This window comes from Fusarium flagelliforme (genome assembly GCF_020744385.1).
Source record: "Fusarium flagelliforme strain FIESC 12 MPI-CAGE-AA-0113 chromosome Unknown B0J16scaffold_3, whole genome shotgun sequence".
NCBI classification, from domain to species: Eukaryota; Fungi; Ascomycota; class Sordariomycetes; order Hypocreales; family Nectriaceae; genus Fusarium; species Fusarium flagelliforme.
In genome coordinates this window covers 4,630,568-4,649,064 of record NW_025763505.1, presented here as the reverse complement: position 1 = coordinate 4,649,064, position 18,497 = coordinate 4,630,568, and the positions used below count along the sequence as shown (strand labels likewise).

The following is an 18,497-nucleotide window of genomic DNA, read 5'->3' as shown; positions in this document are numbered from 1 at the left end:
CTACCTCAGATATAGCTGAATTGATATCTTGTCAGGCCGTATCCAATTCAAAGTGTGGCGTAAAACTGTGGCTGTCCACTAAACAAACTGGAAGGCTCCAGCTTCTGTTCTGTTGCAGCCCGGCTGGCTGCTGGCTGTTGGCTGGCTACGTAGGCGGACTGCTTGCCTGCAACTCCACCAGAGCTCGCATCCTCACTCCCATCATTGATTGACTCTCACTCCTTCAGCCTTCCCACCTTCCGCCCATCACGACTCCTCCCACGGCGCCTTCGACTCCATTTCACGAGAACCAATTCGTCATTTCGCTTAGGAAAGTTCTACACACGAACTTGACCTCTTCATAGACCAGGAATCATCCGCCTTTCTTCAGTCTAGCTATCATCACCACACACAATCCGCCAAGATGTTTATGGCAAGATCCGAATACGGCATGTTCACCCTGTTTCTCTATGGAAATCCGTAGATCTTTCATACTGCTCGATCGTCGACTAACACTCCGTCAGACCGAGGCATCAACACCTTCTCCCCCGAAGGCCGTCTCTTCCAGGTCGAATACTCTCTCGAGGCCATTAAGCTAGGATCCACGGCCATCGGCGTAGCCACCTCCGAGGGTGTCATCCTCGGTGTCGAGAAGCGCGTTACCTCGACCCTCCTCGAGACCTCCTCCGTCGAGAAGATTGTCGAGATCGACCGCCACATTGGATGTGCCATGTCCGGTCTCCAGGCCGATGCCCGCTCCATGGTCGAGCACGCCCGAGTCGAAAGCCAGTCCCACGCCTTCAACTACAACGAGCCTCTCCGTGTTGAGAGCTGCACCCAGGCCATCTGCGATCTCGCCCTGCGATTCGGCGAGGGTGCTGACGGAGAGGAGACTATCATGAGTCGACCTTTCGGCGTTGCTCTGCTCATTGCTGGCTTCGACGAGGATGGTCCTCAGCTGTTCCACGCTGAGCCCAGTGGTACCTTTTACCGTTACGACGCCAAGGCTATCGGCTCTGGCTCGGAAGGTGCCCAGGCTGAGCTCCAGAACGAGTACCACAAGGTGAGCTCCCATGTTGCACCTTTGTACCAACAGAATTGCTGACATTTCTATAGTCCCTGACTCTCACAGACGCGGAGACTCTTGTTCTCAAGACATTGAAGCAGGTGATGGAGGAGAAGTTGGATGCCAAGAACGTGCAGTTGGCTAGTGTGACCAAGGAGAAGGGCTTCAGAATATACACAGATGAGGAGATGGCTTCAGTCGTGGAGCGACTGCCAGCCAACTAAGGACATGTTACTCATGAATCAAGAGAAATTACGAATAGACACAAGAGACACCCAGATTTGAGGGCATCCAAGGCGTATAATGATAGGCTCACCAAAAGATGCATATAGGGAATTTTTGGTGAGAGCGCCCATAGCCTCACAAGAGGTCAATATTATGTATCATTAATGTACTGTAACGGTCGGTACTCACTGCAAGCAGCGCCAGATCTAGAACTACCTCCTATCCAATGCGACTCATGAACAATACTTTCGTCTCTTTCCCTTTGTTCCTTTGTCCGTTTCAAAATGCCTATGATATGCTTATCCAAAATACGGATACTGAAAGATGGCGTGCTATAGACAAAGATTCAAGCGATGGTCCAGGCCCCTACTATTTATAACAAAACATTTCGCACCTCGATTCGACTAGTTGTCATCTTTAAGATCGAGAGCCTCAAAATCGCGTTCCACACTGAGGAGACCCAACGCATATTGAGCTCGCTCGACCTTGGGTACGTGAATCTGCCGTCGGATTTCGCCAGTATCGGCTTCTTGAATAAAGCGGTCGATTTGCCGGGGAGCCTGCCATCTGGCGACAGGCACTGGCTCGGTCTCAGGGGCACTAACATAAGGAGGTCCACGGCCGAGTTGCGCAGCCTTCATCCAAGACGACTCGCATCCTGTGGCGATGCGTTCTGCTGATTGCCATCCAGTTAATCTAGTGATATCGCGCAAGTGCCTTATCACCCAATGACGCTGTTGCTCGTCTCGATACTAATACAGTGTTAGCCAGGTACCTAAGCAATCTTACAATTAATCATCAACATACCTCGATCGCTGCCACAAAGAGGCAGAAGCAGCTCTCGATAAATGCAGCACTAACAAGAGTAGTAATCTCTGTAGCCTGCGAAACATCTTCCGACAAACCAGCTGCTATTCGTCCCAGCTTGTTTGAGTAAGGACCTGTCTGAGGTGCTGCCATACCTGCTGCCTGCATGGCTGCGGGAGGCATAGAAGGGTGGCATCGCATGAGATTGATCATGCCCATATAGAAGTTCATCCAGATTCCTGCCACAGAGAACGTTCGATACTGCATGGTCATTCCGAACGGCGAGTCTCGCTTGTCTGAGAACTCGGGCTTAAGTGGTTGAAATTCCGGGCCCAGTTTGCTCTCGTATGCTTCGAACCCTCGCTTGATGGACTCCCACTCTTCTAGAGCTACATGGTAACTCTCGTCCAAATCAGTGTCTTCTGTAGAGTCGCTCTGGGGTGATGTCTCTTTCGGCGGTGTGAAACCCCTTGGAACCTGAAATTTACCATCTGTAGGAAGAATACCGTTGAACGGCGGTGGTGAACTTCCGGCGGCTCCTGGGGGAGGGCCCCTAGCTTGACCCGCACGTTTCTTTCGTGCGATATCTTTGGAAGAGAAATCTGCAAGTCTACCAAGTAACAGCATCAAATGATCATATGAGCCATAGCTTGGGTTGATAAGTTAGTTGTGGCCTGGGCATACTATAGTTCTTACTCACATGGCTTCAAGTTTTGATATCGGTGCTCGAGGTGGGCACTGAGACCAACATTCGTACTTCATGCTATAACAGTTGGTTAGAAAATCATCGTTGGAAGATAGTGCGAAGCCTTACAATAGTCTAGTACCAGCCAGCATGCTTTGGTAAACGTCCATTTTGCAGTACCACCAGAACAAATCTCGTACGTTCTCGTAATGCTCGATATCTCTATCGGTTACCGAATCCGATGGATCGATGCCTTGATTTTTTCCAAGCCCATAGTCTTCCGCTGTGATGTTCTGACCTGAGATTGTCTGCAACAGATCGTAGTCGTGATCGTTGAGTTCGCTCTGAGACGGTATGCTCAAACCAGGGAAGAAGCTGTCCATCTGGTTCTGGTTTTGTGCATCCTTTTCTGCCTGCTTGAAGCGTTTGACTGGCAAGACCTTCCTTGACATCTCCCTTAGAGGTATTTCGCTGAACAAAATCCGAGCTCCGAGAAGATGATTGCACCACTTGGTATGGTCCGACGACCAAACCTCGAAGTATGACAATAATAGTGTCGCAGCTATGGTTGCAGGCTGCGTTCGTCTCAGGGGTGTGTTAACGTTCCTAGCAATTCTTCGAATCGCCAAGTGGTAGTGTTTCATGGCGGCTGTAGCCGGTATGTTTTGTAACTTGGCTATTTGCAAGGCACCCAAAGCAAGCATGGAGTGAAGTAATGCAGGATGGTTCAAGGATATGACAGGGAAGGTGTCTGGGAAAAGGTTAGTCTTGTATGTTTAGTTCTTATCATAAAATAACTTACAACTCCATAGGTTGTTAGCGCCTTTCGGGGTAGGATCGAAGGAATTCTCGCCAGTATGGTCAAAAGGGTGTCTTTCGTATAGTGACATGCTTGGGCCTGTTACTTGGATGAAATGCATGAATATTTGCAACATCGCAGGGTCCTTGAGTTCAGTTATTCTGGCCGTAGCTGTGTAGTCAGACAGAATATTGCACTGGGCAAACGTCGAAAAGGTCCTAACTCTCGTGCCGTTCGTGTCCCATGTTCCATTGAACTGCTTCATAACAGGTCCCAGAACCTGTCGAGGATCATGTGTTTCATCATCTGATTCGCCCATTGAGGCATCGTCCTCTGGTATGTCGAGGTCTTCGTATTCGATGCTAGGGGCGGACTCTGTTTGGTTCGTGTCCATACTTCCCTTCTTGACGGGCAGGGGCTCTGCCTGGACAGCAATTGGGTAAGGTGGACCGTATTGCCCATTGAAAGGAAGCATGCCATACTGATCTCGAGGATCTGGCGGTGGCCTGTTGTAATGCATTGGCGGTTCAGGGGGCGTCATCCCGTTGGCTTGATTATAGGGATGGGAAGCTGACCCAGCGTTGAAGTCGTATGGATTTGGCCCTGGTTGTATAGCTCCTTGCCCATGAGCATATTGTCCGTAAGGTGCTGGTTGGTGTCCATTGTAGCCAAACGATGGTGGTTTAGGAGCAATCATTGGCAATGGGCCTTGAGAAGACGGCTTTGGCTGCAAGTAACCAGGATGCGCAGATCCGGGAGGATAGTAAGCAGGGCCATAAGGACCTCCCTGTATTGCGCCCATGGGGTGCTTGAAGATGACTCGTTGGTTGTAGCCCTCGCATTGTCGCTTAGATTTGATACAGTTGTTGCATATTGGCCTTCCTTCGTCACATTTTATTCGGCGCTTTCGGCAAGCTTCATTAGAGCTCGGGTTAGTATCGTCATTCTCATATCGTGTTATAATGGGTCACTCAAGCAACTTACTCAAGCATCCGGTTTTTGTTCTTTTGCGAATATTGTTCCTCTTTCGATCCGGGTCGTCTCTTCCTTCGTCTTGCTGATTCGAATCCGCAGGAGCCTTTTGGTTGGCAGATGCCGATGCAGACGCAGCCTGGTCCTGATCCATGATGCACGATTTCCCAGATAATTTTTCAAGTCCACGCAATTCTCTCCAGGTTGATTGACAATTTACATGACGATGTTGGGTATGTCAAGTATGTAAATCCAAGGCTTCAATCTTAACAAGCCATGTTACGAGGTCACGCTAGTTGTATAAGTAGCAATCGGTAGATGAGCAGACAGCGGACTTGAACTGTAAATGGCCTAGTCTGTAGGATGAAGGTTAGAGCCGAGCGAACATGGAGAAGAAACAATAAGTGGAACTATCTCTCATTGAGAAACAATGAACAATATTCAAAATCACGACTTGGAAAGATCGGTAGAGTAGAAGGAATGGAACGGTGCGTACAATACTGTTGGTGCGAGGGGGGAAGCAGTGATGTAGTTCGCCAAAAGATTGTATCTTTGGAGAAGATCCAGAAGAGCGCAGCGCAAGGAGAACAGAGAAAGACACGGACCGCTGTATGGATGAAGTTAAGTTATGGGGAAGCTTCTGGAGGCAAGTAATGGAGCAACTGAAACATGCTGGTGTGACTTGAAAGTCGGCGGTTTGCCCAATTCAACTGGGCCGTCGGAGCGAGAACTGGTAGTCTGGAATCTGGAGTCTGGCCGGCGACAGGGCAGGGACCTCAGTCAAGGGTATGATGACGAACTTGTGTTCGGTCAAGGTTCTGTCCTTTGTCTCGCCCTGAAGTAAGGTCAGGTCTGGTCTTGTAGATGCTTGTCTGAGATGGCCTGTTGGTTGTCTCTGATATGTATGTATGGTTCTCCTTTTTGCGAGTCAAAGTATAGCCCAAGTGATAAAGATATTCCTCTGATTTATGAGAGAAAGAGGGGTCCAGGAGATCGACTGGACTAGTGACGTTAAATGTCAAGCTTGGTATTGAAGCAGTTGAGTGGATGCCTTTGATGAGGAACCAAACGAGAAAGGGCCGAGGAAGGGCAGTGATGCGTTGCCGGAGATGCCTGTTGGATTGGTGAGGAGATATTCAAATAGCTTTGTCTAATTGAGGCAAAGTAGCTTAGAAGTGCATCGGAAGTTGAGATAGAATAAGGTAACCAAGTCGGATGTTGTGGAGTGGACGGACGGTGGACGGTGGATGATGGGCAATGGGGATGCTTGTGGTGGTTTCCCCCGTTCTACTGTGGGGGGGTTCTTTCTTTCCGGTGATGGTTGTTGAATGCTTGGAAGGCGCCTTCCCCTAAAGTGGCATGGTAAGAATAAAAGGAAAGTGCACTACACTAGGTAAGGTAAGGCAAGGCAGGTTGACTCTGTACCTTTACACAGTGTTGAAGCAGGCGCTGTAGTAGTGCCGGATAGGTATAAGTGAACTAAAGCAAACCCCTGTTAGTGAGTCTAGAGCAAGATAAAGAGCCTACCGGATCTAAATCTACCGTAGCAAGTGGAGAGAAAAGATTCAAGATGCCGAGCGCCCCAGTGGAAATGCCGGTAACTTCCAGGCCCAGAATATCAGATCTCACGTTTCATTTTACCTCTTGTTTTTTTTTTTTACTCTCTATTTTACCCTCGCAGATAAGACAATAAGGAGAGAGGGTGGGTGGCACAGACAAAACTTGGAGAGACACCAAGTATTTTTGCCTGAATACTGAGTTGAGTCGAGTCAAAGGCATCTTCACTTTGCTTTTTTTTTTTTTTTAAACATGGGGGATGGACGATCAATAGCAGCGGCTCCGAGGCACAGCAACAATACTGGGATGAGAGCGGCGCCTAGTCTATCTCCGAGAATAAAACCACACTGTTGCACCATCCGAATACGCGGAGAGGGCTCTATTATATCATCGCTGGTAGTGGTATTCTGATGATAACTGTCCAAGTTTGACCTTGCATCAATCACTCAAAGGATCAACATCGATAGCTCCTAATGTAGTAGTTTGCTTCCTAGTCTCAATTGATGACAGGGGTCTAGATTGGCTCTACCAGACCCTCATGAGGCTAAAGAAGAGAACAACGATATCATTGATGCCCTCCTTCTTGCAGGGCACGCGCTTATGGAACTGCCGCTTGATGACTGCAGGCGCTAACAACCAAGACACTATCACCGGTGCATAGTGAAGTTAAACGTTGACCTAGCAAATGTCTTATAATTTAGCTTGTCTTGGTTCCCTGGTTGCAGAGCTAGCTCTTAACTTGGCTATTTGACTGTAAATCCCGTCTATACACGGAGAATGATGCGAAAAAGATCTATCATAAAAAGGCGTCTCTGTTTGATGAAGAACAAGCAACTGATGATAGGGTATTATAGTACACTCCATCTACACTGTTTAGGTATCAAATTGGCGCCAAGAAAAGACAATATAAACCTCAAACCGACCAATGCTACGTGCTCAACCTATACGTAATTAGTTCTATTGTCAAGAGAATCAAAGTTTATTAGCTTCTTCTATCAACTTTATTGGAAACTCCGCCAATTCCGATCTCTTTTCAACTTGAAGGTCGTCTGCATCTCCCAATAGTAAAAGAGACAGTCTGAACCAGCAATGACGGCACAAAATTCCCTTCCTACACAGTGCAGTACCCGTTTCTTATTTTGGTAATGCCAGCCCTAAATAAGGCTCACTGTGACGTTCTGGCTGCTCCTCCTACACCACCATCTCGGGCTCTATCTTAAAGTCCTAGACTGCCCCTTGACTCAAGTGTAAGCTGCAATTTTAATCAAAACCTTAGTAGAATATTAATTAATAATTTCCTTCTTCTACTAAACCATGTATTATCGGGCCCTTCTCGGACGGTTCCTTTCTTCCCGTCCGCCGAAGCCTCCGAACGAACGGCTGCCAGAATCCGATCTTCCCTTCCATCCCATACCTACTAAGCCAACCTTAACTTACCACTGTACTGAGAAACCTCATATGCATGTTTGTTACACAAGGCCCAGTCAAGAGTCTAGCCTAAACATGTTTCTCTTTCCACACATGGATTATTTTCAACCCCCCTTTCGTCTCCGTTGGGCCGTCAGATGAGTTGCTAACCACAAACCGTTGGTCCATGAACGTTTATGTATTGCTCTCTACGAATATGGGATCCCTTGTACGCTGGTAACCAACGCTCCTTTTATTTCATCCTCATGATCCTAGAACAATTACTTGACGCGAGCATCGACTAAGCTGTATAGGGAACGTTGGTGTGACACAAACAAAGCACGGCGTTGCACACCCTTCGTTTCCCGTCTTGTCTTGTCTTGTCTTGTCTTGTCTCTCTATTCAACAAAAGGGTACGACCATTCATCTAATCACAGCACGAGCACAACACGGTACAGTAGAAACATGCTGCCCTTTTGCGTAGCCTCAGGGTTCTCTGCATCATCGTTCGGTCTTGGCCTTGGTCTTGGTTTTGAACCGGCATTGATCGCTATTGGAAGACCGATCCTTGCCGTCTATTATGCCGTGAACCCCCGGTGCAGTGGTTTTGTTCTTCTGATGTTGGACCGTGAATATGACATGATCACTCTTTCATGCTGAATCGACTAAAGTTGTCTGGTAAAGTAGGCGACAGAGACATGTCTAAGACTATTTCAGAACAAGTCGGCGTTGAGGTCTTCTCCGCTACAATCAGTTGTACAGGCGCTTCTGGACAAATGTCGTGGCGATGAAGGTCTTTGGAGGCCTACGGCTATGTATACCTGTGCTTCATACTTTGTGTTTGTTTCACCAGTAAGGACTTTGTATCGGTACCTGGGCCCGTGGAAGGGAGGAATCTGTAGACAAAGGGATCTTCTCTCCATCATCGATCTTCATTCCTCTCGTTGTCAAAGACTTGAAGCTCGGGTCGCGAGTTCGCTACGCGATGTTGGCCGCGAAAAATCAATGTATCAACAAGCGGTTGGCCAAATGGTGCGCTTATCCTTAGCATTGGATGAATCCATATTGCCTCGGGTACCAACTAGATGCCTACCTAGCCGTAACGCCACAGCATGGCGAGCTTTTCCATCCATGGATATATCGGTCTGGTCCCTGTCGTGCTTTGTGAAATCTTCAAAATGGACGACGCCACCTTGATCAGTGCAGGCCAAGGCCCATGTGCCTCGTGTTCAGATGAAGTATTCATGAGAGCACGCTTGATCTTGGCAAATCAGGTCATCTCAAGTCATCGGAACCGTGCATTGATGAGAGGCGGTCTCGAACTGACTGAGTCACTCCTAAGGTTGCCGAATGCTCGAGGCCTGATGGCTGCCACTGCTCGTTCGGTAACTGTATGTGTGTCTTGAGGCTCTTTTACTGTGGCAGGTCACTAATCATGCGATGATACTAGTTGCCAATCAACTTCTGCACATAGCCGCTATCGTGAATGGCACAATATGCGAGTGGTGATATGGATGATGCATGCACAGCGATGGACGGCAGATTATAGGACTATGCCAAGCCATATCATGGGGCCTGAGTGACTGTAAAGACAGAAGATACCTCTTCACGCAAGCTTGCATCCCACCGATTTGGATGGACCATGGCATTCGGGGATGCAGACAAGTGATTCCGCTGGGATGACGACAGGACAAGTATTGATGCTTTTGAATGTTGTGAAACATCTCTAAAGATCTCAACTCTTGAGTCATCATCTGTATTTCTCAAAGACGATGTTCTGAACCTGGTCTGAGAAACCAGCCTGGGTAAAGAGACAACATGCTGCTAAGCTTGTTCGGTGTGAGCATAGAGAGGCTCTGTCGTGCTCTCTTCGTACGTAAGTATCTATGATCTGGGACATTGTCATTGAGTTCTTGTGATTTTTCTTATTTTAAGTTATTGGCGGACTTTGTATTAAAAATGAGAGTATTTCCGTCGTTGAGAGACAATTCCTTCATCAGAGATGTAAATGCAAAACTTGGTTTGCGAGGGTCTGGGCCAAGTTGAGATACTAATATGATGATAAGTCTATGACTACTTCTTATCTTTGGATCTCAGTTTGAATAAGTGGTTTAGAAAAGATAGAATATATTCATCAATCCGCTGCTTCAATACGCAGCAGTGTTTGAATCCACACCGACAGTGGGTGAAGTTGGCTAACACCCAAATACGGCAGGTGCACAGACCACTCGGTGGATCTGCCCAGACTCTTAGGTACGTACCTTGGCTAGCAAAAATTCAGATCTCGAAAATTATCAACCACTGAGACTTCATCCATCACATCTTTCATCAACAAACAACCAGACATTATTTAAAAATGTTTGCGGTTCCAGGATGGTCCGTCGCATCAGACAGCCTCAAGGCTGAGACTGTTTCAAAGAATAACAGTACGCCTGGCGCAAAGTCCAACAAGCGCAAGCGCAACAACAACGCTGCCGCGCAGCAGAACGTCGACTCTTCAACAGTCGCGGATCTATGGGAGTCTGTCATTGAGGGCAAGAAGCCTGAGAAGAAGGAGCAGCAAAAGTCTGAACAGCCTGCTAAGAGGAAGAGGAAGCAGGGCAAGGGAAAGAAGCCTGAGGGTGAGAAGCCTGAGGGTGAGAAGCCTGAGGGTGAGAAGCCTGAGGGTGAGAAGCCTCAGGAGGTTAAGGAGGATGGTGATGCCAATGAGGCTGAGGCTCAGCCCAAGCCCAAGAAGGAGAAGAAGGATAAGAAGCAAAAGCAAAAGTCCGAGGAGACCTCAGCAGAGAATGCCACTTCGCCCGCAAAGGACGCTGTTGTCAAGGCACCGCTACCTCCTGCTCCTCCCAAGCTCACTCCCCTTCAAGCTTCCATGAGAGAGAAGCTCATCTCAGCGCGTTTCCGACATCTCAACGAGACACTCTACACCCGCCCCTCCGAAGAGGCCTTCAGCTTATTCGCTGAATCACCCGAGATGTTCGATGAGTACCACGAGGGTTTCCGTCGCCAGGTTAAGGTTTGGCCTGAGAACCCTGTCGACAGCTTCCTCAAGGATATCCGCGCGCGCGGCAAAGCCCGTCAACAAGGCAAGGGTAGACCTGGAGCTCCCCCTACGCCTCTCTCCAAGACACCATTGCCTCGCACACAGCAAGAGTGTACCATTGCGGATCTCGGATGTGGTGATGCTCGTCTTGCGGAGGCTCTTCAAAAAGAAGGCAAGAAGTTGCGCGTCAACGTCAAGAGTTACGATCTTCAAAGCCCAAGCCCTCTAGTCACCAAGGCCGATATCGCCAACTTACCTCTCGCTGACGGTTCCATCAACGTTGCTGTCTTCTGTCTTGCTCTTATGGGCACCAACTGGGTTGATTTTATCGAGGAGGCTTACCGTATTCTACACTGGAAGGGTGAGCTCTGGGTTGCTGAGATCAAGAGCCGTTTCGGTCCCATTCGAAATAAGAACGCCCCCGTGACTCACAGTGTCGGCAACCGCAAGAAGAATGCTATTGCTGGCAAGAAGGGCAAGGGCAAGGGTGCTGATAACGATGCCGAGCACGATGAGGACTTGGCTATCGAGGTGGATGGTGTAGACGATCGTCGCCGAGAGACTGATGTGTCAGCCTTCGTCGAGGTGCTTAGGTCACGAGGATTTGTCCTCCAGGGCGATCGGGAGGCGATCGACCTGTCCAACAGGATGTTTGTCAAGATGCACTTCATCAAGGGCGCATCACCGACAAAAGGAAAGCATGTGAAGGAGCAAGAGCCCCCCAAGGGCAAGAGGCCAATCATTCGCAGGATAGATCCCATCGACGCGGAGCCAGAGGTCAACGAGGCCTCTGTCCTGAAACCTTGTGTCTACAAGATCAGGTAAGCGCAAGGGTGGTTTGAGATTCCATGGGCATTTATAGATTAGTTACTGCGACGAGCAATACCCGCACCAAAAGCTGATGAGCAATTTGTACTTCATAACAACGTGTAATTCTTGTATCTTGTTACTCCTAATTATCATGCTCCAACGCAAACGTCATACCTGCACTCCCTGTCCATTTCCTTGAAGAGAACGAGATCTTTCTATCTGTCCGCTTTAAAAGAGGTGCTAAAACAGTCATCTATCATTATGCTCCCCGTTACATGTTAGTTATTTTCCGTCCTGGCCCCGATACCGCCCAATGCGAGTTAGTATTGACGCTAGGAAAACCGTCCCAAGTTGATATGAGCCTAGAAGAAAATCAAACTGGCGGCGACATCGGGGTCGCCCTCGGCAGCCTGAAGAGCCTGTATAGCTTGCTCTCTGGTGGCGCCCATCGATACAAGACTCTCGATAGCCTGTGGCGAAATGTTGGTTCTTGGGGCAGCAGGTTGCGCGGCCGGCTGAGACTGAGGTGCGATAGGCGGGGCCTGTGCAGGTGGAGCGGCCTGCGCCGGCGTAGCTGGAGCCTGCTGCTGCTGCTGCTGCTGCTGTTGACCGGGAGGCACAACGGCTCCAGAACGCTGACCGATTGTCGTACCATCAGGGCCGGGCAAAGTCGGCTCTCGTACAACTGCTTCTTCTTCATCCTTAGGAATCTCAGCCTCTCCCAAGAAAGGAACCTCTTCGCCTTGGATGCAAAGCTTGTCCTTGGCGAGATCAATGGTAGCTTGGTATCGTTTCAACATATCGAGGCCAAGCAAAAGATCGACCGATTTACCCTCCATAACAGTAAAACTGCATGGCAAGAACAAGTTTCCTATTTTGATCTGAGCCGAATGAACACGGCCAATAATGTTGGCCGTGCCGACACCGCGGGCTACACCAGCGAAGCGAGTATCAACGAGTCTCATGATTCCACATGCCTCGGCACATTGAGGAGACATGATAGTAGCTTGAGCACCGGAATCCACAAACGCCTTAACTGGATGGCCATTGACTTCCACATCAACATATAACATGTGGACTCTGCCAAACACTAAGAGCATATCGAGTTAGCAATTGGGTCACACCGTAACATGCTATATCAAATTACCTTCAGGGTTGTGTTCCATAGCATTCTGTAGATTCTCCATGACTCTCTCTTGGCGAATCATTTCTTCAATCTTTCTCTGATTGTCAATATTGAAAGGGTCGTCGTTCAGTCTCTCGATCTCCCGCTGACGTTCTTGACGCTCACGTTGCTCCCGGTTCTGGCTGTCATGGAAGATCTCTCGGAAGCGTTCGGGATTGTCAACTGCAGCGGCGAGTTCGGGGTGCTGAGACTGAAGCTGCTGTCTCAACGCAGGCTGACCAAGGATCTGAAGTCGAATAAGTTCAGGATCTTGCTCATTTCTAGCCGGTCTCCTAGGTTGAGGGCGTCGAGCTTGTTCCGGCACACCAGTGCTGCCTCTCATATCTCGAACGTGCAGAGCCAACATTTCTCCATCGGCAATCTGCAGCTGTTCCATTGTTTGAGCATCATCCGAAATTAAACGGCCGTTGTGATAGATGTGTTGCGAGGTGGGAGGGATAGTCGATTCTGCTTGGATAGATTCACGAAGGGTAGCCAACGTCATGTCGGGGAAAATCTCGAGGGTGAGCAGGCTGTCCTGCTCCCCAGCCTGGGGGTTGAATATATTGAGGGTGATGCGCCTGTCGTCGAGGTTAGCATAGCTGAAGATGACGTAAATGCATACGGGCAGTTAACCAACATTGTAGCGTGTCTCTTGGTTTGTTATTGTTGTTGTTGTTGGAGACGAAAATCAGTAGCTGGATTTGACCAGGCAGGGATGAGACGGAAGACGTCAAGGAGTTTCGGAGAAGTGGCTGGTCGTGAGAGGAGTAGGTGTAGGTGTAGGCTTGGACGTTGACGTGGGTGCGGGACGTGGCTAATAAAATCGAACAACAGCTCCAGCAAGGTACATATGGTAAGGGTCCTCGAAGTACTACTAAGCTTGTGGAGAGTGGCTTAGATTATGATACGGGTTCTTTAAATGTATGCCAGCCTTGATTTCATACGAAATAAGTGTAAGAAAGAAATCTTGAATTGATGCAGGGTTGGTTGGTGAAAAAATAGATCGGAGGGGAAGAGTAGATGAAGATGGATGGAGATAGATGCAAGTAGAGCAGTGAAGGTGCAGGTGCATTACATTAACAAATGAGGTTCAGCAATAGCTACTGGCTGGAGCTAATGATGAGGGGCCGCTTCGGCAAGCTGTTTTGGCTTTTGGAGGGCTGGAGGGGCAACTTCCTTCTCCCCATCCATGGACCTGGGGCTTCCTTCCGTTTGGATTTGAAGCTTTTAAAGCGGTGACGCTGAGACTACCTAAGAAACGGTAATGATACGGGCAAGATTTGCCATGATCACGAAACACAAGGAACAGGATTGGTTTTTCTGTGAGGCAGAATTCTATACCTGTTTCTGCCTGCCTACGAATACCAACTTGGTAGTACAGACAGTTCATCCCGTCTATCATCAAGTCTGACTTACATCATCCTCTCTCCACCCCTCCATTTCTGCCCTACAGGCTACAAGTCAGCTCGGGCCATTGGAGTACAAACAAACTTATCAACCAAGCTTGCTTTAACAACAACCTGCGATCACCGCATCTGATCCAATAGAATATCATATTTATCCCACCAAGCAAATTCCTTTTCAACGATTGCTGCCTGTTTGCCGTTATTAGTCAGCCAAAGCACAAGTTTGTGTGCTATTGCTCACGTACCCCAGGCACGACTGCATATGTACGCACACTCTTTACTCAGGGATAATAAGGCAACTTTCAGAAACAGACGGAAATCTACGGATGCTTACTATGGTCCCGTTTTCAGAGGCCAACATGACAGCGGGGAGCCAGGCCGTGACGATGACGAATCGTCGCTCTTGATGCAGGCAGACAAAGCAGACGAAACACTATGGAGTTGTGGCATATAGCAATGCTACTTCGCAAGGCTCCTTGTCCTCACAGCTCCAGTAATGTTCGTTATGTTGGGGCAGCATGCAACAATCAAGTGCCAAAGCAGACTCCTGCATAGCACCAACGGTTTACCTACATCTTGCATTGTTCGCTCTTTTGGTTGGCTATTGACCCATATCCTTCAAGGACATGCAAGCGAGTGTGAATTGTGTTCCTTTTGGGTTCCCAAACAACAATATTGGCATTCTGCGCCAGGGTCTAAAATACTTGAGATCGTATGCGGCTGCTGCCGTTCAGGGACCCTTAACTGATGATCGGCTGGGTTACTTTAACAGGGACTGAGAGGCACAGAATGATCTCCTGCAGCGTTTCAACCTGGCTACATAGCGACATCCTTGGTCAAATATGCAGGCTACAGTTGTGTTCCGGTATCCCGTTGACTGGGTTGGGCAACCTTTACAGGACCGTTCGGATGCCCGCTGTTTGCCCAGTCTCTGAACTATCACGAACAATTCGACTGCAAGAGGGCTGATGGGGAAATAACCCCAGCTAAGACGGATGGTCATAAACTTGCAAAATTCCAAGAAAGACACATCATATTATTCGGGTGACCGCTGTCTCAAATGCAACGTTAACGTCCAACGGCATGAAAAGGTTTCAGTATCGGCGAATCGACTGCAGAACTTAATTACTTACCGCTAGGGGTCGACTCTTCGTATCACATCTACCCTAGACATTACATGGGAATTTTTGCTTGCCCACAACACCAACGCAGTTATGCGTCCGTCCTCGATATCCATTTGTTTTTTGCTGCTCCTTCAGAGTTGACAGCATCTGCAAATTCCCGTGTTTTCTGCTTGTTTGCCCGTCTAGGTCACGCGACTTGATATGTCATGTGCCATACCCAAGCTACCACTGAAGATGGAGACGGAACAAGCTCTCCCCGCTCATGAACCCATCCTGACTAGAGGGGAGAGAAGATAGACCAGACGCAGTTGAACGACAATACGGTCGCTATTTCTTCCACCCAAAACACCTCGAGGAGTGGTAGTAATTATCACGAGTTTTCGAATGTGCAGCCTCACTTTTGACGACATTGTATGAACAGTCATACCGGGCTACTATAAGGTAGACCTAATCTTTACCCACTGGCCCCATTACATTACGGCGCCGGCCTGCATCATCCGATCGCTCGGCATTCGTGGGTCCACCAGAATTGAATGAGCAAACAGGAATCTTTTTTTGTCCCATGACGTTTCATTCACTGTCAAACGAGGTCGAGTTCTGTGATTCAGTAACTCGGAAAAAAATCAGAGCAAACATCTGATCTGTAGCCGTGGCTCATTCAAGGCACAAAACTCACTCAACTACTCAACACCACAACCAACGCCTGTATATCATCGTCAAAAGTGCACGGGCGAGACTTCAATTCCTCTCATCGCACCACATCATATCATTCAAACAGCCTCAACTTCACCAAGTCAAGCCAGGCTCGGCACAATCGTTGGCGATAAAACCGCAGGACCCCTTCTTCATCAGCTCTCTTACTCCTCGACAAAGGCCCACAAATATCGTACTCAAAGCAGCTCTATTCTGGCGCCGACTTATACTGAGGTAGTGCCTCTGTCAGTATCATTCCAACAATTCACTTCTCAACACGACCAGGCGAATCTCAATCCCTCATGGGAAGCATGGAAGTTAAGAAGAACAATGAATTCGCCTCTGCCGCCAGAGATATAATCTTTGGCGGCCTCACGGATTCCGGGAAGAAGGAAGACGACGATGATGGCGCCATCACCGACGGAGACGCTGATGATGACATGGTCAACTCCAAACGAAACTTCACTGCTATAAGAATCCAGAAGAGGAACTCGGAAAGTGGCCTTCTGAAAAAGGTCATTCCATTCCATTGGGCTCCTATGCTTCAGCCCTTGACCGAGAATGATATCGACACATGTGTGACCCTTGAAAATGTCGCACTCTCAGAAATATACAGATCTCCACGGGAGAAGGTGAGTTACAAAATTTTCAAGACTCGGCCGTTCTGAGAGACCGGTTGGAGACCCAGAATGTAGCCAGACTCTTTTGCTAAACAACGAAACTAGATTGAATACCGTATCCGAAAATCAGGAATTTGCTACGGCCTGTTTAATACTGTTAGACCAACAGATGTGAAGAAAATCACCCTTACGACAATGCAGCACAGTCGCCAGGTCGAGGGTGGTCGTTGCGATGGAGCGAAACATGTCATGTTTGGACACGTTCTCGCTACCCTTGGAACCCACCCGGTCATTACTGATGCGGACATGGCTATGCCTGAGAACTGGCGGGATTCAAAGGCGTCCAAAGGTTCTCCCCTAGGCCACCAATCCTGGGGGAGGACTATTTGTCTCCACTCCTTCATCGTGTCCCCAGAGGTTCAGGGTGTTGGTATTGGCAAAACGGTGATGAAGTCGTATCTGGAGCTCATGAATGATTCTGGTATAGCCGATCGAGTTGCTATTATCTGCCAGCCAGTAAGTTACTGGACATTTTTCTTCTTCAAGATACATGTTGTTGACAATTTGCCTAGTACGCCATTCAGTTCTACAAGTGCTTTGGATTTAAAGATCTTGGCCCTAGCACAGAAGCCCTTGTTGGTCAAGGCTACCACTCTATGGTAAGTTCCCTCAATAGCAATATTCTACGGCTGCTAATAACTTGCCAGGTGCTCGAACTGCGCGGCCCAAAGAGAAAGACCAAAGAGGAGCCTACGCGAAAGAATAAGGAAGATTCTAAGGATGCCAAGCCTAAGAAGCCATCATAATCGGTTTCTGTAGGCTTTCTGTTGTTGTGAGGTACATGAGTTGTGCAAAGACTCTACCCTCCCAGGAAGCTTCAGGTATTTGCTTTATTTTTCGCACATAAGATATCACTAAGAGAGCCGCATCGTCTGCAATAATGAGATAGCTGGTCTACAAAAACCGCATCTGCGCGTTGAATTCCATTTTTATTCCCGTCCCATCTATTTAGTGACCCTTTTGATATCATAACCTCGTTTTTCCAGTTTTCCCATACACAGACTCATCCATTTAGTCGCTGGCCTTGTACTTGAGGCGGTACTCCTCAGTTCGCTTGATGTCATCCTCAGAAGCAAAGCTCTTCATGCCAGCAATGATATCGTCCAGGGTCAAGATAGCGAAGATGGGGATGTCAAACTCCTTCCTCAACTCGCCAATGGCGCTGGGGCCAGGCTTGGTCTCATCACCGTCGGTGGCAGGGAGCTTCTCCATGCGGTCAAGGGCAACAACGATACCAACGACGATACCACCCTCCTTTCGAATCTTGTCGATGGCCTCTCGCTTAGCGGTACCAGCAGTGATGACATCGTCGACGATAAGAATCTTCTTGCCCTTGAGAGGAGCACCGACAATGTTACCTCCTTCACCGTGGTCCTTGGCCTCCTTGCGATCAAAGGAGTAAGAAACACGGTCAAGGTTCTCGGGAGCAATCTCACCAAGCTTGACAGCAATGGAAGAAGCAAGAGGAATTCCCTTGTAAGCGGGACCGAAGATGATGTCGAAGTCGAGACCGTTCTGCTGCTGAGCCTCGGAGATAGACTTGGCAAAAGCGGTGGCAATAGCGCCGGCGAGACGAGCAGTGTGGAAGAGGCCGGCGTTGAAGAAGTAGGGTGAGATGCGCTTTGACTTGAGCTCGAAGCTGCCGAACTTGAGGATCTCGCCGGCGATGGCGGCCTGCAAGAATTCTTGCTTGTAGGGGGCGAGCTGAGCCGACATTGTGAGAGTTGAGGGTATAGCGTTGAGATTTATTAAAGTGAGATGAGATGAGATGAATATTTCCAAAGCAAAGTTTGCGATCCCCTCCTGTAGCTCAGTCAATCAGTGGTGTTGAGCCGGACCCGGACTTGGCCTTGGACCCTTCTGGTGGTTCAATGTATGGCAGCGGGGTTGAGGTGGGGTGAGATCCAGATAAAAAAGTACCGTTTTAAAAAGACTTTTGAGATGTAGATTGTTGAATTGGTATATCAATGTCACTTGTATTATTTCTGAGCAATTCTGTATGATGAAAATGTATGAACAAGTCAATTACTAACATCTTATACTCACTTATCCTCCATCAATCAATGATTTCCTATC

General features: G+C 48.5%; 7 protein-coding genes across 7 annotated transcripts; 4 read left to right on the top strand and 3 right to left on the bottom strand.

Moving 5' to 3' along the window:
* Window positions 1–104: 104 nt before the first annotated feature.
* B0J16DRAFT_413801 (nucleophile aminohydrolase) lies at window positions 105–1,269 on the top strand (the record flags this gene model as incomplete). The annotated part of the gene is made up of 3 exons (XM_046133391.1): window positions 105–459; window positions 504–1,042; window positions 1,096–1,269. Exons 1-3 carry the CDS (start codon window positions 450–452, stop codon window positions 1,267–1,269), a joined length of 723 nt encoding a protein of 240 aa, XP_045985345.1. The 5' UTR covers window positions 105–449.
* Window positions 1,270–1,380: 111 nt separating this feature from the next.
* Window positions 1,381–4,854, bottom strand: B0J16DRAFT_115006 (uncharacterized protein). Its single transcript, XM_046121515.1, has 6 exons — window positions 4,546–4,854; window positions 3,565–4,476; window positions 2,892–3,513; window positions 2,778–2,840; window positions 2,078–2,726; window positions 1,381–2,022 (listed from the first exon to the last, which is right to left on the bottom strand). Exons 1-6 carry the CDS (start codon window positions 4,685–4,687, stop codon window positions 1,675–1,677), a joined length of 2,736 nt encoding a protein of 911 aa, XP_045985344.1. The 5' UTR covers window positions 4,688–4,854; the 3' UTR covers window positions 1,381–1,674.
* A 5,374-nt stretch (window positions 4,855–10,228) lies between these two features.
* B0J16DRAFT_339586 (methyltransferase-domain-containing protein) lies at window positions 10,229–11,449 on the top strand. The gene has a single exon (XM_046127569.1). The coding sequence runs from the start codon at window positions 10,370–10,372 to the stop codon at window positions 11,363–11,365; it is 996 nt and encodes a 331-aa protein (XP_045985343.1). The 5' UTR covers window positions 10,229–10,369; the 3' UTR covers window positions 11,366–11,449.
* A 3-nt stretch (window positions 11,450–11,452) lies between these two features.
* B0J16DRAFT_114962 (uncharacterized protein) lies at window positions 11,453–12,456 on the top strand. Its single transcript, XM_046121513.1, has one exon. The coding sequence runs from the start codon at window positions 11,626–11,628 to the stop codon at window positions 12,418–12,420; it is 795 nt and encodes a 264-aa protein (XP_045985342.1). The 5' UTR covers window positions 11,453–11,625; the 3' UTR covers window positions 12,421–12,456.
* On the bottom strand, window positions 12,452–13,274 carry B0J16DRAFT_114953 (DNA damage-inducible protein). Its single transcript, XM_046121512.1, has 2 exons — window positions 13,156–13,274; window positions 12,452–13,096 (listed from the first exon to the last, which is right to left on the bottom strand). Coding segments are annotated over exons 1-2 (615 nt in total). The 5' UTR covers window positions 13,158–13,274; the 3' UTR covers window positions 12,452–12,483.
* A 2,484-nt stretch (window positions 13,275–15,758) lies between these two features.
* B0J16DRAFT_114851 (uncharacterized protein) lies at window positions 15,759–17,323 on the top strand. Its single transcript, XM_046121510.1, has 4 exons — window positions 15,759–16,373; window positions 16,467–16,877; window positions 16,934–17,020; window positions 17,069–17,323. Exons 1-4 carry the CDS (start codon window positions 16,044–16,046, stop codon window positions 17,165–17,167), a joined length of 927 nt encoding a protein of 308 aa, XP_045985340.1. The 5' UTR covers window positions 15,759–16,043; the 3' UTR covers window positions 17,168–17,323.
* Window positions 17,229–18,491, bottom strand: B0J16DRAFT_114897 (orotate phosphoribosyltransferase). The gene has a single exon (XM_046121511.1). It carries the CDS (start codon window positions 18,135–18,137, stop codon window positions 17,433–17,435), a length of 705 nt encoding a protein of 234 aa, XP_045985339.1. The 5' UTR covers window positions 18,138–18,491; the 3' UTR covers window positions 17,229–17,432.
* Window positions 18,492–18,497: the final 6 nt, after the last annotated feature.